The sequence below is a fragment of the Polypterus senegalus genome, chromosome 3, assembly GCF_016835505.1.
Source record: "Polypterus senegalus isolate Bchr_013 chromosome 3, ASM1683550v1, whole genome shotgun sequence".
Taxonomy (NCBI): Eukaryota; Metazoa; Chordata; class Cladistia; order Polypteriformes; family Polypteridae; genus Polypterus; species Polypterus senegalus.
In genome coordinates this window covers 85,513,494-85,538,636 of record NC_053156.1, presented here as the reverse complement: position 1 = coordinate 85,538,636, position 25,143 = coordinate 85,513,494, and the positions used below count along the sequence as shown (strand labels likewise).

General features: G+C 36.4%; 1 protein-coding gene across 11 annotated transcripts in view; it reads right to left on the bottom strand.

Annotated features, from left to right (window-relative positions):
- The window catches only part of LOC120525337 (syntaxin-binding protein 5), a 637,028-nt gene that overhangs the window by 22,687 nt on the left and 589,198 nt on the right, over nucleotides 1-25,143 (bottom strand). For 4 of the 11 annotated variants that reach the window (XM_039747537.1, XM_039747541.1, XM_039747539.1 and 1 more), the window contains 5 exons: nucleotides 23,541-23,588; nucleotides 22,282-22,332; nucleotides 18,083-18,193; nucleotides 12,622-12,861; nucleotides 9,816-10,185 (listed from right to left, as the gene is read on the bottom strand). In XM_039747537.1, the coding sequence (XP_039603471.1) occupies nucleotides 9,816-10,185; nucleotides 12,622-12,861; nucleotides 18,083-18,193; nucleotides 22,282-22,332; nucleotides 23,541-23,588 (820 nt within the window). The remainder of the gene's footprint in view (nucleotides 1-9,815; nucleotides 10,186-12,621; nucleotides 12,862-18,082; nucleotides 18,194-22,281; nucleotides 22,333-23,540; nucleotides 23,589-25,143) is intronic. The other 7 variants (XM_039747540.1, XM_039747544.1, XM_039747546.1 and 4 more) reach the window with 3 other exon arrangements.

Below are 25,143 nucleotides of genomic sequence, written 5' to 3'. Positions count from 1 at the left end.
GATTTCCAAAAGAACTTGAATCGTGACTCGTCTGACCACAGAACAGTCTTCCATTTTGCCACACTCCATTTTAAATGATCCTTGGCCCAGTGACAACGCCTGAGCTTGTGGATCTTGCTTAGAAATGGCTTCTTCTTTGCACTGTAGAGTTTCAGCTGGCAACGGCGGATGGCACGGTGGATTGTGTTCACTGACAATGGTTTCTGGAAGTATTCCTGAGCCCATTCTGTGATTTCCTTTACAGTAGCATTCCTGTTTGTGCTGCAGTGTCGTTTAAGGGCCCGGAGATCACGGGCATCCAGTATGGTTTTACGGCCTTGACCCATACGCACAGAGATTGTTCCAGATTCTCTGAATCTTGGATGATGTTATGCACAGTTGATGATGATAGATGCAAAGTCTTTGCAATTTTTCGCGGGTAACACCTTTCTGATATTGCTCCACTATCTTTCTGCGCAAAATTGTGGGAATTGGTGATCATCTACCCATCTTGGCTTCTGAGAAACACTGCCACTCTGAGAAGCTCTTTTTATACCCAATCATGTTGCCAATTGACCTAATTAGTGTTTATTGGTCTTCCAGATCTTCGTTATGATCAAATTTACTTTTTCCAGCCTCTTATTGCTACTTGTCCCAACTTTTTTTGGGATTTGTTGACACCGTGAAATTTTGAATCAACATATTTTTCCTTTCAAATGATACATTTACTCGGATTAAACGTTTGATCTGTCATCTACGTTCTATTACAAATAAAATATTGACATTTGCCATCTCCACATAATTGCATTCAGTTTTTATTCACAATTTGTTTCGTGTCCCAACTTTTTTGGAATCCAGTTTGTATATGCTTGAGAATTCACTGGAAAGAGTACACTTTTATTCAGATTAATTCTGAGAACAGAGATCTTTTGAAATTCTGTGAGTGCTGCTAAGACTGCAGGCACAGAATTTTCTGGATCCGATATATACAGTACCATATCATCTGCATATAATGAGATTTTCTGTTCCAGTCCTTCTCTGCTAATCCCCTTTATCTGATCAGTATTTCGACAATGTATTGCCAGTGGTTCAATGGCAATGCAAACAGCAGCGGTGACAAGGGGCATCCTTGTCTAGTACCACGTTCTAGTTTAAAGTAGTCTGAGCAAATGTTGTTGATGCAAACTGAAGCTTCTGGGTTAGTATACAGTAATTTAATCCATGCACAAATGTTTGGGCCAAACCCAAACTTCTCCAATGTAGTAAAAAGGTATTTCCATTCAATCATGTCAATGCTTTTCTGCATCCAATGATAATAATATTTCTGGGGTGTTTGATTTAGTTGGTGAGTATATTACATTAAACAGGCGTCGAAGATTTGAAGATAAGTGTCGGCCCCTAATAAATCCAGTTTGGTCTTGTGATATTACCAAGGGGAGCACTTTCTCCATCCTTCTAGCTATGATTTTAGAGAGTATTTTAACGTTGTTATTCAGAAGTGAAATTGGTCTGTATGATGCACATTGTAATATGTCCTTATTTTGTTTTGGAAAAACGGTGATTAGTGCTTGGCGAAAGGTTTGTGGAAGAGATTGGTTATCTCTGGCTTCTGTAAATGTTGCTAATAGGAGGGAGCTAGCTGAGCGGAGAATTTCTTGTAAAATTCTGCAGGGTAGCCATCAGGGCCTGCTGCTTTCCCGCCTTGGAGTGACTTTATAGCATCTAGTAATTCTGATAATGCCAGAGGTTTATCAAGTTCCTCCACACTAAAAGTGTCTATTTGTGGTATCTGTAATGTATCCAGAAATGCATTAGATTGTGTATTGTCTTCTTTAAACTCAGTAGTATATAGGGATTTATAGTAGTCTCTGAAAGTGTGCATTATATTTTTGTGTTCGAATTTTATCTCCGTTGTGTTGGTGATTACGAGATTGCGTTGCACTTCTTGCTTGTGAATTTGTTGAGCTAAAAGCTTATTAGCTTTCTCTCCATGTTCATAGTAATGATGTCTGGATTTGTAGATTAGTTGTTCAGTTTCTTTAGTTGTCAAGAGGTTTAATTCCGAATGTAGAGCCTGCCTTTCCTATGTAGAGTCTCGCTTGGTAGTCTGGCATGTTCTTCATCTATTTTAGTAATTTCGCTTTTTATCTCTGCTACTTTCTTGGCTTCAGATTTATTTCTGTGGGAAAGATATGAGATAATCTGTCCTCTTAAGAAGGCCTTAAGAGTTTCCCAGAGTATTCCTGCAGAGATCTCGGGGATGTATTTGTCTCTAGAAAGAATTTGATTTGTTTGGATATAAATTCATACAATTCTCGTCAGCTAATAGAAGCGGGTTGAGCCATCTGCGGGTGAGTGTATGGGGCTTAGTAATTTTAGCTCCAAGATCATAGGTGCATGGTCAGAAATAACAATAGCATCGTATTTGCAAGATTTAATCTTAGGCAAGAAGTTATTGTCTATAAAGAAGTAATCAATCCTTGAGTAGCAATGATGTACTGGTGAGTAGAAAGAATATGTTCTTGAATTTGGGTTTAAAACCTCCAGGGTCTGATAAGTTGTGATCAGTTATAAACTTTGTAATTATCTTTGCGGTGTTAGATGCGTTCCCCTGTGGAGGAAGTCCTATCTAAAAGTGGATTTAGAACACAATTAAAGTCCCCAGCCATTATAACTTTATGAGTGTTCAGATTGGGAATGGATGCAAATAAATTTTGTATAAATTCCTTATCATCAACATTAGGTGCATAAACATTTATCAAAATCATTTTACAGTTAGATAAGTCTCCCATGACCATTACATATCTTCCTTCAGGATCCAATACTACATCTGATGCTACAAATGGTACTGTTCTATGTATGAGAATTCCCACACCTCTAGTTTTCTTTGTAAAACTAGAATGGAACATTTGGCCAGTCCAGTCTTTTGCAGCCGGAACTGATCCTTGCTTAGTAAGTGGGTCTCCTGTAAAAATACTATTTTAGCATTTAGACCTGTTAGGTGAGAGAGTACTTTCTTTCTCTTTAATTTGTGATTCAGGCCTTTAACGTTCCAGCTATCGAAGTTAACTGTCCCATCATGGAGACACTGATTCTGAGTTTTTGATGTCATTTTATAGTCTTAACTGGAAGTGAGACAGCTTTGGCCTTAATTTCCTATTTCCCTAGTGTTGTTGCCATGCAGCTTATTATTACGTTGGTAGTTATAATTATAAAGATTAAGAGGATAGATTAGGTATAGATCAAGCCTGCTCTTCTTCTCTCCCCCCTTAACCCCCACCCTCCCTTTTTGCCTCCCCAAGTGAGGCTAAAGCCCACTTCACACAGTCCCAGTCCTCTGACATACCCAGAGACAGAGCACATCCAAAGCAAAACAAGCCCCAATGCAGCAGCATTTTAGGGTTAACTGTTACCAATTTTGCACTTAAAATGTATATATAGTCTTCAGCAATTTTAGTGCAGATGATACACCCAGATAATAAACCTGGGGGATGGTATTGAAAATGTGTCCAGAATAAGCATAACAAGTCTTAATGCAGTAATAGCAATAACAATAAACCAAGGGTATGATATTGAACAGTCTTGTTTAGGGTAGAGATGAAATAATTAGCTAAAAAAAAAAAAAAAAAAAAGAAAAAGTAAATAAGCACAATAAAACAGATAGCGCCCTAGTAATACTAAGTAATAATGAGAATATATGCTAATAAAAACCCGTATATTAAACAAATAGATCAGACAGTAGATTATTAATCCTTGCTTTATCATTAACCGCCATGACTCACTATTATGTATCAGAATAGTCCCAGGATCAGCTTTCTTCCTTGCTAGTGAAGACATAGAATTGGCCCTGCTATTCCACTATCAGTTTTGCCGGATACAAGAGGCTGTATTTGACGCTGGCTTGCCGTAACCACTGTTTAATGTTGTAGAAGGCTGCGCGTTTTGTAGCTGTTGCAGGAGAGAAGTCAGGGAAGATACGAATGTGGTTATTTTCATATATAATATCTTCCTTGTTTCTGAGGAGTGCCATCACCTCTAGCTTAAATGATAATCTTTCAAAACGAATTATAAAAGATCTTGGTCTGGATCTAACGGTGTTTGATCCGTGTACCCGGTAAGCCGCTGCTTATCTCAGATTCTGCTTTAAAGTTGTCCCGATTATTTTAGAAAAAAGTTCAGCTGCGAATTTCACAGGGTTTGAACTTTCTCGATTCTCAGGCAGACCTTCAATTCTGACATTATACCTTCTGCTTCCATCTTCCAAAGCAGCCAGTCTGTCTCCGAGTTTTTTGCATTCGGAGCTGATATTTACTGCTTTTTCCTCGGCACTGGCAGCTAAATTTTTGGCTATTTCAATCCGAGTCATGAATGTCTCCTTGAGATCCTCCAATTGATCAGTAAGCGTGCTCAGTTTAACCAAGTTTTCCTGAATGTGCTCTTCAATTTTACCCAGCACCTGTAGCAGCTCAAGTTGCATCTCTTGTCGCAGCCTTTCATTTGCCTGTTGCAATTCCAGCCGCTGCGTTTAGTTTGCCTGTTGGAATTCCTGTCGCAGCCATTCATTTGCCTGTTTCAACTCCTGTCTCACCTCCGGTCTCATTTTTTCACTTGCCTTTACCCTTGCTTTCTCATTAGCCTTCTCGCTTTTCTTTATATCTTGCATGAGCTCAGCGAGCAACACCTTCAGTTCAATTGTGCTTTCTTGTACTGTAGATGAAGCAGCAGACTCTACTGTAGCTGGTGTCCCCGCTGCTCCCGGCTCGCGTGGAGTAATTGAAGCCGCAGACTTCAAGGCCTTTTCCAGTTTAAGGTGATCTTCTCCGATCGGTGAGCTATCGAGATCTGCACTCACGATCACACCTTTGCTCCCCTTTTCGCTCTCAGCTGGCGACGATGTAGTGGACCGTGGTCCCGAGGAGTCTGTACTTTCGCCCGTCTAATCCAGGTCTGTCTCTGAAAGGCCGTATCTTGAACTAGGGCTTGCTGATCTTAGCTTGGGTGTAGCTTTAGTTTTCGATTCTTTCGGACCCCCCTTCTTGTTGGCTATGTTTATATGTGCTTACATATGCTGCAGCAGTCCCTCTCGGGTTGAATAAATACAGGATATCTCAGGATAATAAGCAAATAATATGAAAAATAACACCGCTGCTAGCGGAGCTCCACTTCAGACGTCCATCTCTCGCATCGGACGAGAGAGATGGTTTTAAACAACTTTTGAATACTTTAGACCCAAGGTACACAGTGCCTGGCCGAAAATATTTCAGTCAAACAGCTCTGCCTAAGTTGTAGGATTTGTGCCGCCAAACTCTGATGCATAAACTGCAAAAGGTTTCACATTTTGCCACAACAACGAATTTATGGTCAAGCCGAACATTCGAGCCATACCTCTTCCTGACGGTGCATTTCATTGACGAAAACTGGCAACTGCAAAGCTTCTGTTTGCAAACATCCTACTTCCCAGAAGATCACACTGGCAACATCATTGTGCAAGGTCTGAAAGATGCGCTGGCATCATGGTCACTGCGAGAAGATGCATGGTTTGCATGACAACAGACAACGGGGCTTACGTTGTCAGTGCACTACAGATTAATAACTGGAAAAGGCTACTTTGTTTTGGGCATAGGCTTCATATTGCGATTGGTGAATAATTTGGGGTTCCTCTATAAATTGCAGTTTAGGTTAAATTGATCTTATTTATTATGATGTTTAAAAATACAAAAAGACCTGATAAGTAAAGCTGTATAATATATAAGCTGTAAATATAATTCAATATAATTTCAAATAATACACTACATTATACAAGAAAAATATAAGAATGTTGTAATGCAATTATTATATACAGTATACTTTGAATGTTCCGTTAAATTTTATATTAAATGTTTTCCAGAGAGGAGCATGCGAGATCCAAGGATAGACAGAGGCATAGGAGTTTGCAAAAAGGTGGTTGGAGCTTTTTCCAGTAGCTGGAAAAAGAAGAAAGCACTTGTTGATGCACAAGAGCAGCTCAAACTTCCAATGCATAAACTTATCATCGGGTCACCAACAAGATGGGGCTCAAGACAGCGCATGATAGAGAGATTTATTGAACAAGAAAATGCCATTCGTTATGTTTTGACTGCAGACAAAAAGTGCAGGCATCTTGTCCCAACATTGCAAGATGTTGAAGTGTTGGAGGCAGTAAGTAAAGCACTAGGCCCTCTTCTGGAGTTCACAGATGCTCTTTCAGGTGAGCAACTTGTAACAGTTTCTTACTTAAAACCTATGCTGGCCTTATTCAACTCTCATGTCCTGGAGGTGATGTCTAATGACACAGACCTAACCAAAAAGATCAAACTAAAGAAAGATCAAATCAAAGAAAGCCATTCTAGAGTATCTGAACTCCAAATACACAGAGGACTGTGTAGATGAGCTGTTGGGTTTGGCATCCACACTTCACCCACGGTTCAAAAATCGCTTTAATAATGATGACAGAATCAAAGCCATTACGATGGCAGCTGGGAGAGAACTTATAGCTGTGGCGACAGAGGAAGACAGCCCTACCTCAGGACCCTCAACTGCTTTAGCTCACCCGATGGCTGCAGAAACTGGATCAGGTGATGACGCAAAAAAAAAAGTATTAATGCAGCTATTTCAAAAAAGTACAGGAATTCAGAGAAGACAAGTCTCGGCCCACTGCCATTGAAAAAGAGATCAAGAGCTACTTAATGATACCCGAGGTGGACAGTGAGGTAAATCCACTTGAGTGGTGGAAAACACAAGAAGTAAATTTCCCCAGATTGGGGAAACTAGCAAAAAAGTACCTGTGCATTCCTGCCTCAAGCAGTGCTTCTGAGAGGGCTTTCAGCACTGGAGGAAATGTTATAACATGTAACCATGCTGTTTTGAAGCCAGATGCTGTGGACAGGCTGGTGTTCCTGTCACACAACTTGAAGTTTCTCCAGTAGAATTTTACAGTTCTCATAACTTTCTCAAAACTAATAACTTTGTGCTATATTGGACAAAGGAAGTTAGTAATTTCTTTATCAATGTTAGTTTGTGTAAAATTTGTTTACACATGCTACTTCTGCAGTATTCGATGAATGTTTAGATGTTTACAGTATAGTACAGTATGTTAGATTTGTGTTCTTGCTTGCATGCCACACATGTTCAGTTCATGGCCTGTAATTGTGATGTTCAGGTATTTTATTCCCTGTACATTTATAGCTTGTTTACATGAATAGTAGGTGCTCTTATTTTAATCGATATGTTGGCCTCAGTGCAAATGTTTGTGTACATCCTGTAGGCCACTGTTCAGTTATGTACTATAATACATACTGTAATGAGTTGACTGGTGAATTCAATGTTATCCATCCCCCGATCTATTATTGTAGCCACTTAATCCCAACTGGAGTCGCGGGGGTGGGAGGTTGCACAGAGCCTGTCCCGGGAACAACAGGCCCAGGCAGGAACCAACCCTGGGCGGGCGCCAACACACCACAGGGTGCACACACTCACACAATTACAGGGTAAATTTAGATTCGCCAATCAGCATACTTTGCACACTTTTGGACTGTCAAAAACCCAAGTGTTTTACTTCAGTTTTAATTAAATAAATAAGACCTGTTTTCCTTAACTGTTTCATTAAGCTAAAATTAATTTTCTATTACCAAGACCAAGCTAGATCTTAATAAGACTTACAAACACATGTTTAAAGGATGCAGAATATCTTGGAATTATCGTTATAGTCCCAGAATATATCAAGATACATATTTTTTTCCAGTATCGCACACCACTAGTGGCAGTCCAGTTTCTTATAACTCCTTCAAGGCCGTCTTTATGTCATTTCCCAGACTTCTGACCAGGGGATTAATTCTTAAGTGAGATAAACTATAATTACTATGCAGGCAACAGTTTATGTTCTTTCGCACTGTTTCATTTTGTTTTGGCTATCACTGTATATTGTAGAGTACTTTTAATTTTGTTCAGAATGTATGAATGCACTAATAAAGTGAGCATTTTCCCCTTAAATGTACTAGCTGATTCTTCTATAACATATTGCATGCATCGTGCACCTATTGTGGATCACTTTTTACACAAGTCTTCATCTTATCTGGCCTATCCTTCCCATATTCTACATTGGGTTCATATTGAACATGTACTGTGCACTGATTCTGGAGGACTTCTCTGGATTACTGTATGGAATAATGAGTTTCTATTTTTATATGTAATTTGTCTGTTATAATCCTTCTCTTTCATTTTTTTTCTTTATTACATGGACCTCTGTATAAATATCCCTGCTCTTTTTTTGGGTTACTTGAAGGTTGTTTCATCTTAGTGTTTTTCATAGTGAACAGATTTGCACAATGAGTATTACTGTTGCTTTGGTACTTTTGCAGATTAAATAAGCAATATATTCTGTTGTTTGAAATTAATTTCATTGCACATACCATACAAAAACATTATTTATGCAGAAAATGTGCCTAGATCTCAGCATATTCTGATTAGAAGTACACATGGGTTTCTTTACTATTTTTGCTGTCATTAACTACCAGAATTCAATGGTGTCTACTTTGCTGCTATTTTGAAGATATGAAATGGTACTTAGAGGGCAGTCCTACTCAGACACTATAGCAGTAGATGCTTGGAGATTATGGTTAAAGATAGTTTAGAATTAATTCACAGACATTGCTTATTTGTTTACTCTACAATATTTTTAATTTGAAAATGGAAATGATTTTATTATTGTACATGAGAAGGGATGACTACAGCATTTGCACCATTTCCTTTTAAAAGTAACATATTAACAATCTTTAATAATAAGAATAAGATTAACAAGAAACCATTGAGTTTTAAATTTGTACTACCATTAATTAATGCTACTGAAGGCATGTGGAATTTCACTTCTGTGTGATAAAGAAAAGAGGAATTATTACTGCTAAAAACAGCATAGTTCATTTCTGATTGTAAACATGAACAACATCTTTTCACTCAACACATTTGATAAGAATCAACAAATGCTTCTACTCAGTAAACTACGTATTCCTTTTCTTCATTATTTTTTATTTCTACCAGATATGCAAAGTGTAGGTTTTGCCCTATTCAGTCCCAGTTTAAAATGAAATGCAGGACTAAACTGTAAGCGTGTCTCATTTCCAGCTATGACAGATGGTGCTTTAAAATGTTTGGTCATATTTAAACCCAATAATCTTCATTTTTCTAGGTTTTCAATAAGTAAAAATACTGCCAAATGACATTTGCAAGATATAAATATAATCAAAATGTATACAATTTTCCAAGTTTGGAAAATAGAAACAATTCACACAATCCCCCACGTATGAAAAAATTAAAGTTTTGTTCAAAATTCAACGAATGCTATATGTGCAATTTATTAGTTATTTAGTATAAAAAAACAATGAGAATATGGGTGTTAAATTCATCATGTAAAATATATCATACATCAACTAATTAATGTTTTCAGTTTATTAAAGAAAATAATAATAATAAAAAAAAACCTCTTTTCTAGAGGTCGCTATTCTAGGTGTTCTGATTACCATTTCTTACTTGGTGGTAGTTTAAACTAGAAGGCTGAACGTTTCTAAGTCATGGTTAAAAGGCATGCCTTGCCAAATTCACAACTGATAATACTGCTTTTTGTGTTTGTTTCAATCTTTTTTTGAATAACACAAGACCCCTTACAAGCAATCCAGGCATTTTTGTGTTAGAAAAGAGCCAACAAAAACATGTGATATTGAAGCTAAAACTTGTACATTATCATACCACCACCTCTATCGTTTTTAATGGAATGTACTTTAAATAAACATTTCATGTGAGAAATATAACAAAGAATTATACGTTACCTTAAGGTCATGATATGTCCATTGGCACAGAAACATGCAAGGCAGATACTATTACTCATTTGCACTATATCAGCCCGGAGAACAAAAGAAGTCTCTGTTATATTGTGTTTATAAATACAGTTCTGGGATGGCAGTGCAATAACCTTGGCTTGTTTTTCTGAACAGATCACTGCATACTGATTTTCACAGATTTCCTGAGATGAGGAAGGGGAAACTGAGGCAGGTCGCCGTTTCCTTTGCTTGTCCTTTTCATCTTTATCTTCTGGAGCATTTGGCTCACGCCAGGACTCATAAGGTGGTGCAAACAACATGCCTGTGGAGTCCAGGAATGACATTCTCAAAATTGCTCCTTTCAGCCTTATCAAGGTTCCTGGCATAAGAATAAAAAAAGACTACTTTTTACCTTTACTGACATTTAAATTAAGTAAACCACAATTTTATTTTGTAAATATTGTAAATAAAATAAACATGCACATAGCTGGTATAAATATATATTACTGAACACTCATTCATAATAACATATATACCTAAGTTATATTCTACAATATTTTTTTTTTTTTAATTTTTTTATAGGTACCAATAATTGCATTATAGTCACTTTTCTAAGGCAACAAGCAAGTAAGTATGTCATTGTACTATGTTCAGGGGAATAATAAAACGTTTATTTTCCAAATAAGGAATTTAAATCCTTAAGGAGTATACAACAGCTGACTCAAGGTACGTAGTCTTCTTACAACTCTTGTCGTTTAGCTTACTCGGTTTATCATGCTTTTACTAGCCCTTCACTGTGTACTCTATGCATATTTATTAGCTAACCCTTCTATGCTTTGTTCCCTGGTTTAATTCATTGCCCATATATACTTTTATTCTATGCTTTATTCTCTGGTTATGTGTTCAACATGCTAAAAGAAGAAAAAGATATTGCTAATTGTGCTGGTAATGTTTAATTATTGATTTCCTACAATTAGACAGAGATATACATTGAGCTGGGAACACCTACAGAGACACATCAGATTTGACTATTACTTTTCAGAATTCAAATAAACAATAAAACTTGATAAACATATCAGTTTGTTGTGTTAACATATTTTGTATGGGTTGACGCGTGTGAGTACACTGATGAAGATCTTGTCCTCAATTCATTATTGCAACATGCATAAGTTGGAAAATAGTGTGTGTAAGTAAATAAGAAAAACATCTGATAGATTGAGTACTGCATCCCTGGATGTCTTAGCATGAACTAACAGAGTTCAGGCTTGGCTACAACAGCACGTGCTATACACAGCTGCGATGAGTGAGGTACTAATGTTCATATTGCACAATTCAGGGCCTTCAAGATAACACAACTCTTAAAACAAATTCATCTATGATATTTTGCCTTAATTTTATCTAAGAGTTATTGTTTATAATGCTAAACAATACTCACTAAGGCACATCTAATTATTTCCTTAAAGGAGTGTGGCAAACTGTCCCATTTTGTTTAGATTTTGCTTTATTAACTATGTACATGTTATACATAGTGGCCCCGAAATACAAATGGCAGCACATTATAACGAAAGGACTCAAAACATCAGACAGGTGGGAAAAGTAGCATTAGAGGTGGGAGTTGTAATGGTTTTAAAGGGTATGACTGGAGGGAGACAAGGCCTATTGCAAAATGCACAAGGTCACTGATTTTTCAAGAGAAGTATTATTTTCTCTTTTTTTTCTAAAAGTGCAGCACAATAAGTAGGAGTTAAATATAGAAGTGACTCCCTTCCATGCTAATATCATGATATGCTACCTATGAAAGCGATCTACTGCCACATAATGAGTTCCAATTGTTATTGTGTTTGCTTGAAAAACGTCATAACATTATAAAACTATGAAATCTTACCTGCATATTTAAAATAAAGAGTTAATCACTACTTTAGCAAATGAGAAGTAAACAACAATTCTTTATGCCTACCACCATTCTTCTTTTATTCTACATTTGTATTAACCTTTTCAGCACAAAGTGATTACCAGTGCCCCACATACTTTTCACTTGCATTTTTTGCTTTATTTTAAATATGAATTGAAAGGAACAAAGAGAGAGATCCCAAATCATTGTTGCATACAACTCCAGTGTAGAAACTATGATTTTCTTGTTTATTAAAACAACGGAAAAGAAGTATGAAAAATGAACAGAATTGTGAAGCTAAAACTGAGGTATGTATTGCATTATAAAATTTGTGTCATTATGCCCCTACACTGCTAAATTATAAATTCTTGACAAATATCCTTAAAGTCTTGGCAGTATTCAAATGTACAACATTGGGAACAGTGTACAGTACATAAAGTTTGAGCTCTAATAGCACGGAATGGCCTAAACATACAGGAATAGAGTTTAATATCATAAGGGGCCACACACTCCAAGCTGGAGTCTTTTGTTTTTTATTTTTCCTGAAATCTCTCTTTAGTGATAAGATTACAGCCTTTTGTCAGTGTAACTTGTTTGCTCATTAACTGCTGTTAGTGGTGCTGTGGAGCAATACAGTTTAGGAATGGTCTAACAGAGCAAAAAAGAACAGTTAATGAGCTGTAAAAGTAGAACAACTAGGCTAAGTAAAAAGAATGGATGTTAACTCTGTACAACACTTTAAGCCAAACATTCTTGAAAAGTGCTACATAAAAATCAGCTGAATTAAATCTAATTTGTAAAAGTATGGTTTTGATTAACATCTTGTAGTGCATGCTGAAGCACAGCTGATCTAAAGCAAGATTTCTCTATACATTGCTTTTAGTCATGACATATGATAAGCTATATATGAGTGTCAAAACTTACCGCTGGGTGAGACAATAACTGGCTGAAGAAGTCGCTGTTCCCCAGGAGGAGGAAGATTCAACACGATGACAACGACTGTGCCTAGGGATGTGCCCACCCACAAACTGGGAGCAGTAGCACTGTCTGTCTTCCGTGTGTATGTCTCTCCAAACTGTAATGACGTAATGGCCTCTCGCGATTCTTTGTCAATGCTTGTTACACTGGAGCTGCGTGAGCGACTGAATGAGTTGTCTCTGATATCTAAAGGAAGTAAGGTCAACAGTCATTTAAAGTTACAGTTATTTCAGTTTAAGCACCTTTTCTCCAGCTCATAAAAAAATCAAATCCAGATGCTGCCTGTTTCCAGTAAAACCAATGAGTTATTTTAAACTAAAATGTAGTAGAAAATCAGCTTTGAAATAAAGATAATTAAAAATTTAGTTTAAGTACAACTCATTGGAGAGGCAATGTGATGTGTAGAAAGTAATTGGCTAAAATATTGTTAATAAATAATTTCAGAGAATTTAAAATAGAACACAGAAAATATCTCAACTCTGCTTTGATAATCAAACATTTGCATTCCAATGGTTTAAATGCTCAGTTCAATTTGACTTTTATCACAATACTATTCTGTTGATAATGTTAATTGAGAAGAATTAAAAAAATATACTTAGTAGAGGGATATTTTCTTTATTCCATTTTAATTAGCACAGATTTAATCACATAAAAATCTTTTCCACAGTAAATTACTGTGACATGTAATCTAACATTTTGAAAAGTCATCTATGATAGATTTTTCAGCCCAGACTGCATCAGTAACTGTATATTATGTTGTTATGAGATTCTTAAAGGAACTGACAAGTGATTATTATAATAAGAATAGAGGACATCATCAGAAATTTGTTCTCACACAAACCTTTTGCACATGAAGGCAGCAGATATTTCATGTCCACTATTTGTTTGATATTGTTCTGGCATCAAGGTTTTTAATTATTTCAAGTTGATTTATTAAAAACTATCTCTATGTTTTACAAATGACAACCTGACATTAAAGCTAGTGAACTTGTGAAAGGCATGCCGAGGAAATGAGGCCACAGATTCAAAAGTTGGTAAACTCAAAATATAATAGATCTGATAAGAGCAAACCTTGATTAGTTGTTTGTGACGCACACCCTTTTAAGGGGTGCATCATTCCTTGTTTAATTGCTACAGCTGGAGATATCCAGAGATATAAAGAACTGCATGGAGATAGCATATCATTTGTATATAAGGTAGGACATTAAAGCCCATAGTGTACATTTCGGGGCTACAGCAGAGGGCAGTAGGCTGATGTGTGATGGCTAATATTATATTAATATCATTACTGATATGGTCATTTAGCAAAAATAAAATGTCAAAAAATTCTGATGCAAGTTTTTTGTTGCTAAATTGACCACACTTTACATAATATACTGTGCTTCCAGAGGGCTCCTGGAAAATAAATAGGATCCAGTTAAGATGACTGTAAAGGTTCTTCTGTCAAAAAAGTTGTGGCCATAGGCAAGTCATCTCACCAGAAGAAACCTGTCTAGTCCAGGTGCTCTCTTACATTTAATAGCAGAAATTCTGCACTGGCTTTAGTCCTCTGAGAATCAATAGGTATTTATAAATATAATCTTTTGGGTGGATGGCAGAGTAAACCCTCTTCATAATGAATTGTCAAGTCAATTTGGGGAGCATGCACTGGTACAGTGCGTTGCCGCACCCACTACACAGCGAAACAATTCGGGATCCCGGTTGGCAACTCCCCAGGCAGACACGCGGTGCAGTCCTACCCTCCGGAAATTACCCTCTATCTGCCGCAGCCAGGTGTTATGTGGGTGACCCCTTGGCCAGGTCCAGCCACTTGGGTCCCCAACAATGAGGATCTTATGAGCCAGATCACCCTTGGGGAAACGCGCCACAAGGTCGTAGTGCCGTAACTGACGCTCCCTCACAATGCAGGTAATGTGTCTCATTCGGGACTCCATGAGCAACTGCTCACTCGACACAAAGTCAAACCAACGGTACCCAAGGATTTTCCGGAGAGACACAGTACCAGTTCAGTCTTAGTCTGAGGTCACTGGATAGCGTCCATGTCTCACAACCATATAGCAAGACAGGAAGCACCAGGACTCTAAAGACTTGGACCTTCGTCCTTTTGCATAGATATCGGGAGCGCCACACACACCTTTCCAGCGACCTCATGACCCCCTATGCTCTCCCAATCCGTCTACTGACTTCACAGTAAGAGTCACCAGAGACATACTGTAAATGTCACTGCCAAGATAAGTATATCTCTCAACAAGGTCAACACTCTCTCTGCAAACAGACACACTGCTGATGGCTGTGCCCAAGAGGTTATTAAAGACCTGGATCTTGGTTTTTATCCAGGACACTCACAAGCCCAGACACTCAGACTCCTCACTCAGTCTCTCGAACACCCCGATCAGAGCCTCCATTGACTCCACGAAGATCACAGCATCTCGTCAGCAAAGTCAAGATCCGTAAATCTTTCTTCATGAACAGGTGCCCCACAGTCGCTGGACCCCGTGACCTTGCCCAACACCCAGTCTATACAAGCATTGAACAGAGTAGGAGCAAGAACACACCGCTGACGAACCCCAGAATCAACTGGGAAAAACACAGAGGTCCTGCCTCCACTCTACACAGCACTCACAGTACCAGTGTACAGGCCAGCCATGATATCCAGCAACCTCGAGGGGATCCCGCGAACCCTCAGGATGTCCCACAGGGCAGCTCTATCAACTGAGTCGAACACTTTGCGAAAATCGACAAAGGCTGCAAAGAAACTCTCCCGATATTCACGTTTACACTCTATGAGAACCTTCAGTGCTAGGATGCGGTCGATGGATGCATAAAGCAAGACTGTTCCAGTCGGTGGTTGGTGAGCAAGTGATCACAGATCCTATTGAGGACGACCCTAGCAAGGGCTTTACCCGGCACCAAAAGCAGTGTTATCCCCCTGTAGTTGCTGCAATCCAGGCGACCACCCTTCCCTTTCCAGATAGGGACGGCAAGTCCCGTTTTCCAGTCAGTTGGGATGATACCAGTCTCCCAAATGGAAGCAAAGATTGCTTGCAATGCCACGAGAACAACCTTACCACCAGCCTGGAGAAATTCACCCCGGATACCACAGATCCCTGCAGCCCTTAAACCCTCAGCTGGTTCACCACCTGTGCAATCTCAGTGAGATTGGATGGTTCACAGCTAATTGGAGGATCAGCCTTAAGAACTGTGACTGGCTACTTTGAGCAGTTGTTCAAAGCTGATCCTCCAGCTAGGATGCTGGATATAATGAATTGAACTAGTGAAAAATGTAAATATCAAAACTAGGTCTTTTTCCTCTAGGCTCCATTTGTGAATGGTCCAAGGCTGAGCAGACAACAAACACAACCTACCCCCAAGCCCTTCTTACAACCCATGCACAACTGACTAGTGTATGGACATACACATATCACATATTTAACCACCATCCCATAAACATTAAAATGTCTGCTGTACTAATTTTATAAGGATGGACTTGTGACTCTTGGTTAATGTGGCTATCAAGCAACCTGGCCATTAAACTTGCAGTTCTGAGAAACAGAGACAAACCGTTAATAGTAAACAATATGAGTTGTTTATGTGGACTTGTAAGAGGAGCGTCTTAATACTTTCATTTGATTTAATAAATACATTTCTTAATGCTGTCCGCAAGCTCTACATGGGCAATCTGTGTAAATGTCTTGATACAAATTTAAAAGCAGGGTTGTGTGTCAGCTCTACTTCCAAGTCTGGTGCAAGCTTGCATTTTCATTGAGTAATTAATATAATTAATAAAATCTGTTAATAAAAACTCTGTATAGTATTTATTCCTCTGTGTGTATTAAAAAGCATTACACTTATGTTTGTGTTACTTGTATTGTAGGGTTTTAATTTAACTACACACCACTTGTAATAAGTGAAAATATGCCCGGGGTTTGTTTCCTGCCTTGCGCACTGTGTTCGCTGGGATTGGCTCCAGCAGACCCCTGTGACCCTGTAGTTAGGATATAGCGGGTTGGATAATGGATGGATGGATGTTTTACTCAAATAAACTGAATTAATTGCTACAGTGCACATTAAAAATTTTGCCTTTATTGAAAGGCATTAAATTCCCCCTTACCCTAAATTGGATAAAGCAGATTTCAGATGCGACACATACCCCTGGACTGGGCAGGATGAAGCACAGAATAAATAGTGTAATTATCGTCCACCAAACAATAATTATTACTCCTATTTAATGACAAAGATATAAAAATAACAATTTACAAAAATGAGTAAATCATTAAAATCCCTCAAAATATGATATCCTATTTATAGTATACTCATCTGACTTTTAGGATATTACATCAGTATCCCAAAGGAGATTTCTTATTCTTATTAAAGCGCCTTCTTTTTTGGGATACTTAAATTGCTGTGGATTGTTAGGACAGCCATGTGGGTAAGACACATATCTCTGTTGCTTACGAAATATACTGTACCATCTTAATTTGCAGTGAAAAGAACAGAAGCTGTTATTAATTCAAATTATGTTTTAATTTCAAAATACAATTAATATTCTCTTTGGCAAGTCTTGCAGTCACTTCTTAGAAGCCACCTGTAGCACTCTGATGATTGCTGAAATTTTACATTTATTTATATCCAAATTGACATATTATAGAAGAATGGGGTAAGGTGTGTAGATTTGTAACACAAAAACATCTACAGTTAGATAGTAGATAGTAGATCAGTCGTAGTTTAAAAAAATAAATAATAAATAAAAAAAATGAAGGGCTGAGAAATCAAGAATACACTTATATGTCAAACAGAAAAAGCAAGTGTTACTTTTTTTCAGCACAAAATAAACAAATATCATAAGCCACAAAGAACAAAGACATTACAGCAAAAAGGCTGCAAATCTTTGTTAATGTGTAATATGTATTTGGTAAGAAGGCAGGTGCCATCTTTTCAAACTGCTAATACCTTCCAGAAGTTGAATTTCTTTTTTGCCGATAATTAATATTGATTTGCAAATGTATAATTTTCAAGTATTTTATATTTATTAGCATATTCCAAACATGCATTTATCAAACTGCTGGCCAAAGGACATTTTTTGAAGTTCCCAATAATGACACTAAATGCAAAGAAATTATACCACACACCTGTGTTCAATGCACACAAGACTTTTTATGCCTTGTTTCATTCTATAGATAGAATTGAACAGCTAAAACTACCATTACAAAAGGAATACATTTGGAAAGTAAAGCACTTTAAACAGAGGCACTGCAATGCTTGCTAGTACTAAGTGTAAGGAAATAAGGCATTAATTTTTGAAAACAAGAATTTTCAGAGAATTTAGTGCAGCAAGGTAATTGCAGAACTGATGATACAAGTTAGAAGCAGCAATATATTGTACCAAAACTTATTTTATACAACTCACTTAAAAGAAGGCATGAACAGGTCCCGGGGAATTCTCCACAAGTTTTAACCTTATTCAAATCCACACTAAAACGCTTCTCACTTAGACGTAAAAGTAGTTTCCCCCTTTTATCTGGTTAAAATACAGTGAGGTATTATATTTATGTATAACGTTTATGACTTTAATATAATGAATACTCTATTACCGTATACAAAATGTAGAGACATGAAAGGTACGTGACTAATTCACTATTTAAAAAAAGAAAAAAAAAATTCTTTGGAAATCATTCAAAATATTCTAAGTCACCTTTAGCATAAACATTTGGATGTAAATGGAGGACTCAGTATATTTCCAGTTCATTCAACAAATGGCATTACTGCTGTTTCCTCACATGACTCGCCCTGTACCCCGACCAGTGTTCCACTGGCTTTTCTTGAGGAAATATGTTACTCACTCTGTTCACATCATTCTGATATTTTGGCACATAGTGCTTGTTCTGCTTAATCTTCACTGGCTCTCTATGACTGTTCAGCTTTAATAAAAATATTTTTATTAAACTATAAAGTTTCAACTGGCTTTGTACTGATATACAATAGCAACTTCCTGTATCACTACTCTCCAGTCGGTCCACTAACGTTGGTTGTGTTGTGTTCAAGACTAATCAATGTTCCATGGGTGATAAAACTTTCATCTTTATTACATTACATTGGGAAAGAACTCACAACAATAATTATATTTAGCAACTTCTGTCATTCTTTTAAAATGCAAGTTTGGGCCCATCAGTGAAGGAAGTCAATGAACTGTCACTTATTGTAGTTTCTTGCACTCTCTAACAGGTCACTCCCACTAAACAAATCCTAATGATGTAATCTAGATTTATGTGTATTTGTTTGTTGTTTTCCAGCATTGGGGATTTTGTTTCCATGTATTATTTTCACGAGCTAAATCTTTGTGTTCCAATTATTTATGTTTATTTCAGGGCTGGGCAAGTTAATGTGTTAATGCATTAATTAATTAACATTGACAATGATTTTTTCGTGCATTAACGCAGTTTTTGTTATTACAGTAGAGTCTCGCTTATCCTACCTTCTTTTATCTAATATTCCGTTTTATCCGACGTCCCACCGCAAAAGAAAAAAACAAAAAAACACATCAATTGGCAACTGCAAGTTGCAAGTGTACTCTGTTTTTTGTTGCTCCCGACTCTACCGCAGCTAATTACAATGGAACCTCAGTTTTCAAGCATAATTCGTTTTGGAAATGTGCTCGCAGTCCAAAGCACTCGTACAGTATATCAATGCGAATTTCCCCATAAGAAATAATGGAAACTCAGATGATTCGTTCCACAACCCAAAACTATTCATATAAAAATGATTAATACAAAATATAAAGTAAAAATACATAAAGCAAATTAAGCTGCACTTTACCTTTGAAAAGAATCATGGCTGGTGTGAGTGAGTTTCTAAACTGTTGTAGGATCTCACCCAACGGGACGACACGCAGATGAGCACCCCAAAGCAATCTCAGTCTCCCAGTGCTGTAGCAGTTCGCCATAAAAGCGAATTGGAAAAGATGCTATAAGTGCCTGCCGTCGATGGGTGATACAAGGAACAAGGAACATTATAAATGCGCAGGGCACAGTATTACTTTCCCCCGATCCTGCCTGACTGCTGTGTCTGTGTATAGGAGAATGGTAAATTCCACCAACAATAAATAATCGTGTTGTTGCTGTTTCAAGCTTAATAAAGCTGGTGTTGCTAAAAGTACTGAGACTCAGCTTCGAGTTTTTAGGTGCAAGACGGGGACTCGCACATCACTACACAAACACACACACACACACACACGCAGTCACAATGCTGTAGTAAACAGTATACGCTCGTACGGATGTTGACTATATGAGTGACGGAGTTAAGGCTCTAGAAACTGCAATTAATTACATTGAGCAACAACAAGAAGCTACAGGAATCGACATGCTGCAAAGATGGCGAGACTTGACAGTGAAGAAACTGCACTCGTCAGGAAAGCAGACTACGATCAAAAATGTCTTTAAATCATCACAGGACTGAACTTTATAAGTACAGTACATACTGTATTTAACTTCAGACAATTCTGTAACTGTAAGTTCATTTTTTCAGTTAATTTATTCTGTTGTTTTGTTGTAAAACATGATTATTAGGTTAGTAATGTGTAAAATTATAACACAGTTTGACGTTTAATAGGCTCTTTATCCTGCCATTATCCAACATTTTCGCTGATCCGATGTTCCGTCAGCCCGTTTATGTCAGATAAGCAAGACTCTACTGTATTATTATTTCGAAAGCCTCAGTCTCGCTAGTGATCGATAGAGATCAGTGATCTTCTTGTTACAATGCTTTTTGTTACGCTTTTGCTAGAAGGAAAGTTAGCTTTGCTGATTTGACTTCTAATCCCTGCGTGTGCATGAGTAGCGAAAAAGCAAACAGCTTCTAAAATGGCATGTGGCGAGATACCAAAGTGAATGCTGACAGTAAAATAATCCATGGATTCTCTTTTTTCGTATTATCGCTGAATCGGACTCCGATTTTGATGCAAGTGATGTGGAGATGTAGATCGAAAACAAAAGTGAGGTACCAGTATCAGCTGATCGGTCCCCAGCTGATCATGTTGCAGAACACATTCGTGTAGCTGATGCACTTACGGCAACATTCGCCTGGGAATCTGGGAGTCGTTTTATCTTGATTCATGTGTGAAACCATTGCTTTATGCGCTTTTCAGAAAACTGAGTTTTTTGGAAAAAATATTAGACCTCAAAGAGTTGCTACTGAACATAGACTGTTTATGCTGCTCCCAGATAAAAGAAAATGCTTCTGCTGGTATCTGTTCAGATAAAAAAAGAAAACAGATTTAGAAATGTTAACTTGCTGTTGCTTGGAAGGTGCCTGTTAAAATGGTATGATTGTGGCTCTGGACTCTAAGGGTAACTTGTTTTTCTGTAACAAAGTAAATAAAACATTAATGCCGTGGCAAATAGCTTTGGTTTTATATTTGATTTGATTACATTAATATTTAAGTTGAGATTTACCAGAAATATTTTAACTGCTACTATGTAAAGGGAAGACTGCTGTTAAAAAGCACCTTATTTGTTTGAAGTGTTTGCAAACCAAATACATGCCATACACTACTTTTGAGTTCATTATTGAGTTTTGCACATAACAATGTGATTGTTGTTAATGTCTGTGATTAATCATGCGATTATTCGGAATTAAAAATTTTAATCGTTGCCCAGCACTAGTTTATTTATTCTGTTTAAAGTAATTACATCCTTTGTATTTTATTAGACCTCTGTTTCACTGCCTCTGGCCCCATTATTCCTGTTTCAACAATTGTGAAGTGCTTAGGGCATGCAAAACACTCCCATTATTTAATTATTACTAGTAAAATTGTTAATCAAAGCAACAAACAAATAATAATATACCAACATCAACACAGTTTCACTGTGTAGGAAAGACAACACTTTTCCTGATCTGTCTCCCATCACCTGTAATCTTATCAATAATTCACTCATGTTAAAACTATATTTCTTTTGTAAGGTGCGATTTTGAGTAAACACAGCCTAACAACTGCTTATTATATATGAAACTGCCATTGCTAAAATTATTTTACAAATATTTAACTTCCATGATGATAAAAATCTAATTATCACTTTTGACTAAATAATAAAAAACTATCAGTATTTAAATTGACAATAGTAAAACTGGCAAAGTAACTTGTCCAAAAGTAAATAACTAGGTGAAAATAAAGCAGCACAATATAAGCAAAGGTCCACAGTTTAGTCTCTGTGTGGATGTCTTCTAAATGACTATTTTCTAATCCCAAAGCCTGTCATTTCTAACATGTCCACATTATTAGTGGTGGTTAGTGGCTCCCCACTCGCTGAAGTGCTTTGAGTTGTAAAAAAAATGCTATATAAATGTAAAGAATTTTCATTATTATTATTATTATTACTATTATTACTACATTAATACTATTATTACAACATTGTGACAGTGTTTGTAATATAGTACAGTTATAGCAAAAACCTAAATATTTTAAGAAGAAAAGTGAAATATGACCTAAGTGTCAGTTAAATATAAAGATCCTATTCTGTTAAAGGAGAAGATATAACTTATGAAGAAAAACAATCAAAGGTGAGGTCTGGAATGCAATAAACGAGACAACAAAAAATCTGTATACATACTTACCTAAATCTGGCTTTAATTCAGTAGGTAAGCTTAGTTTCCGTGACATCTTTGCTGGAAGAAAAAACAAAACAAAACATAAAAAAAAAGGAAAAAAGAATGGAAATATATTTACAAAGACAAGTCTTATACACTGAACAAGAAACAGCTAAACATGATCAACAAAAAAAAAAAAACCTTTTCATATATATTATTTAAATGTCATTAGGAACGGGTTTATATAAAGACATACAGTAGCTTAATCAAAACACATAACTGTTATATAAAGTGTTAATTACATGCTGAATTTTAACATGTCAAAGGGAATCGTGCTCTTCACAATCTGCTGAAAAGAGAAGTCTATTTCATTAAAAATATCTTAGCAGACTGAAAGTGTCCATGCTAATACAGCGTGCACAACAGGAAAAAGCGGTGGAGTTAAAGTGTGCTGGGTGCACAAAGATCCTACCAATTTGTTTATCTTCAAATAGGAAGTTAAACATTTAGTTTAAAAGAATACACATGAAAGCCTTTACACTTCACTTCTCCTTTTAAGACATTGTCAGTCATGCAACATAACCCTGACCTTCCATAAGACTTCAATGTTGTTTATCACAGACATTATGAACTTTTAATTTTGAGAAAAGGCATAGGCCCCCACTTTTAATATAGTCATCCACCCTGACATTACAAGGCAATGAAAACATGGGATTTGAAATACTGTATGGTCAACTGACAGAATGTAAAATATTTCTTCTGACCTTGAAAATTACCAAGAGTGTATCCATGACATCTTAACTGACATTCTAGTGCATTGCAATGTATAAGTTGCACAGCCACACCCTCAGTTTCACAGATTTTTTACTTTTGTTATCTGAATTTGACTGTTAATCCATTTTTTTGCAGTAGCAAGAGTCTTTCTTTATATTTCTCTCCTACAGAACAAGTGCTTGAATAGACCTTACAACCATTTGTTAACATCAAAAATATATGACAGCCTGAAAGACAATCTAAACAACAGTTGAATTTTGTATTTTTACTAATTTTCTCCTAACAAGCTCTTGCTTATTTTTAAAATATTGCATCTATGAACAAGACACTTAACAAAAAACACTAATATGCCTCATGCACTAAAATCTACATTGCATTTTGAACTATTTTGTTCAACTACCACAAATGGACTCTCAGCACTGTACAAACAATTAACAGGTTGAAAGAACAAAATGACAAATCGAACGTTTATGGTGAATCTTCAGACGTTTTGTACAAATGTTCACTCTTACCTCCTTTACCTCCTCCATTGTGGAACAGCTGATGGTTTGACGTCACCACTTTTAGAAAAGTAAAGTAACATTGTAGTTAGGCATGTTGCTAGATCTTTACTATGTGCTTAGAATGAGAACTGGGTCAAACAATTGATAATGATAAAAAGAATACTTCCTTATAAAAAAAAATCATCCTCTCCCAGTCAACTAGATGTTTTTAAAACATTTTCTTTTCTACTAAAGACTTATCAGTTTTCATTATCTATAATATTCACTTGATCAATTAATCGTAAGCATGCAGTTTTGCATTCAAGAAAAAAAGGGAAAGGAAAGCACGTCTTCAGAGAGGGATTAGTGTGAAACTACAGTAAACTGCTCAGCCAATTTAATAAGAAACCTTAGATTAATTTCAGAAGCAAATAGTGACTTTTTGAAGCAATTTAGTCTTGTCTAGTGTGGGTGGTATTGGCTTTAAATGACGGTGATCCTAAGCAAATCACTGTAATTGTAACACATTAATGGACACAATTGAACTATGTCTCTGGATTTGACACTGAGATCATTAAAAAAAGATACATAGGATAAAAGTGGTTTGTTAAGATAACAGATATGAAATCATGCCATTGAATCTTACAATCCTCAACTCTTTAAAAACATTCTTATATAGTCTAAAATATATCTCTACTATCTTTTATTCATTGTTTGCAGTCAAAATGTAAACACTGTAAAACCTAAAAGAAATCGAACGTTATAAAATGTAGTAGGTACAGCGGACGACTCAGTAATTTTTCCCTAAAGCTAAATGCATTTACGTAAGGATTTATATAAAACATTTATTTACTTTTTTTTCCTATAGATAAGAATAGGAACTTCTTCACAACAGTTAATGGAATTAATGCATACATGACAAAGTCAAGCCCACAAGTCAGTTCTAGGCTCTTTCCTAACAGATTACAAATTTATTAGTGCAGAGAATTTTTTTTTTCTTAGTGTCCGTATAATAAATATGACAATATAAACAGTATAATACTTCAAACATAATTCCACTGCAGCACTGTTCTCAACAAGCACGTGAATAATAGAATATAATTGAATATTTGGTGATTTTTCTTTTTACATGCAGTTTTCAAAAAAAAAGGAAAGAAATGGGCAAAGTGATTATACAGGGTGAGTCAAAATTAAGTTAACACTAATTGTACTGTTATGTATATACTTATATAAAATTTTTGTGGACAATTTATGTGCCACATATGGTACATGTGTTGAACATGATAGCGAACAGGGTGAGACATTCCTGTAAATCATTTTTTTTATTTTAATAAGTTGTTTCTGTCATTCAAATGTTAATACAATTTTGACTTACTCTGTATATTTTATACTATATTAGAGTTGCCAAAAAAAACCAAACACTTAAACACAAAACATTCTATTTTAGTAACCAAATATGGCCCTCTTTCTTTTTATACATAAAGTCTAGTAACCCAGAACAAAATTTAACATCCCACAATGTTAACAAATAAAACAAAATTTACAGTAATGCAAAAAGCATGTAAAATGGGCAGGATTTAATTACATAAATTGTATTTTATTTAAATTAGTGATGCAGAGCACCAAAAAGCAC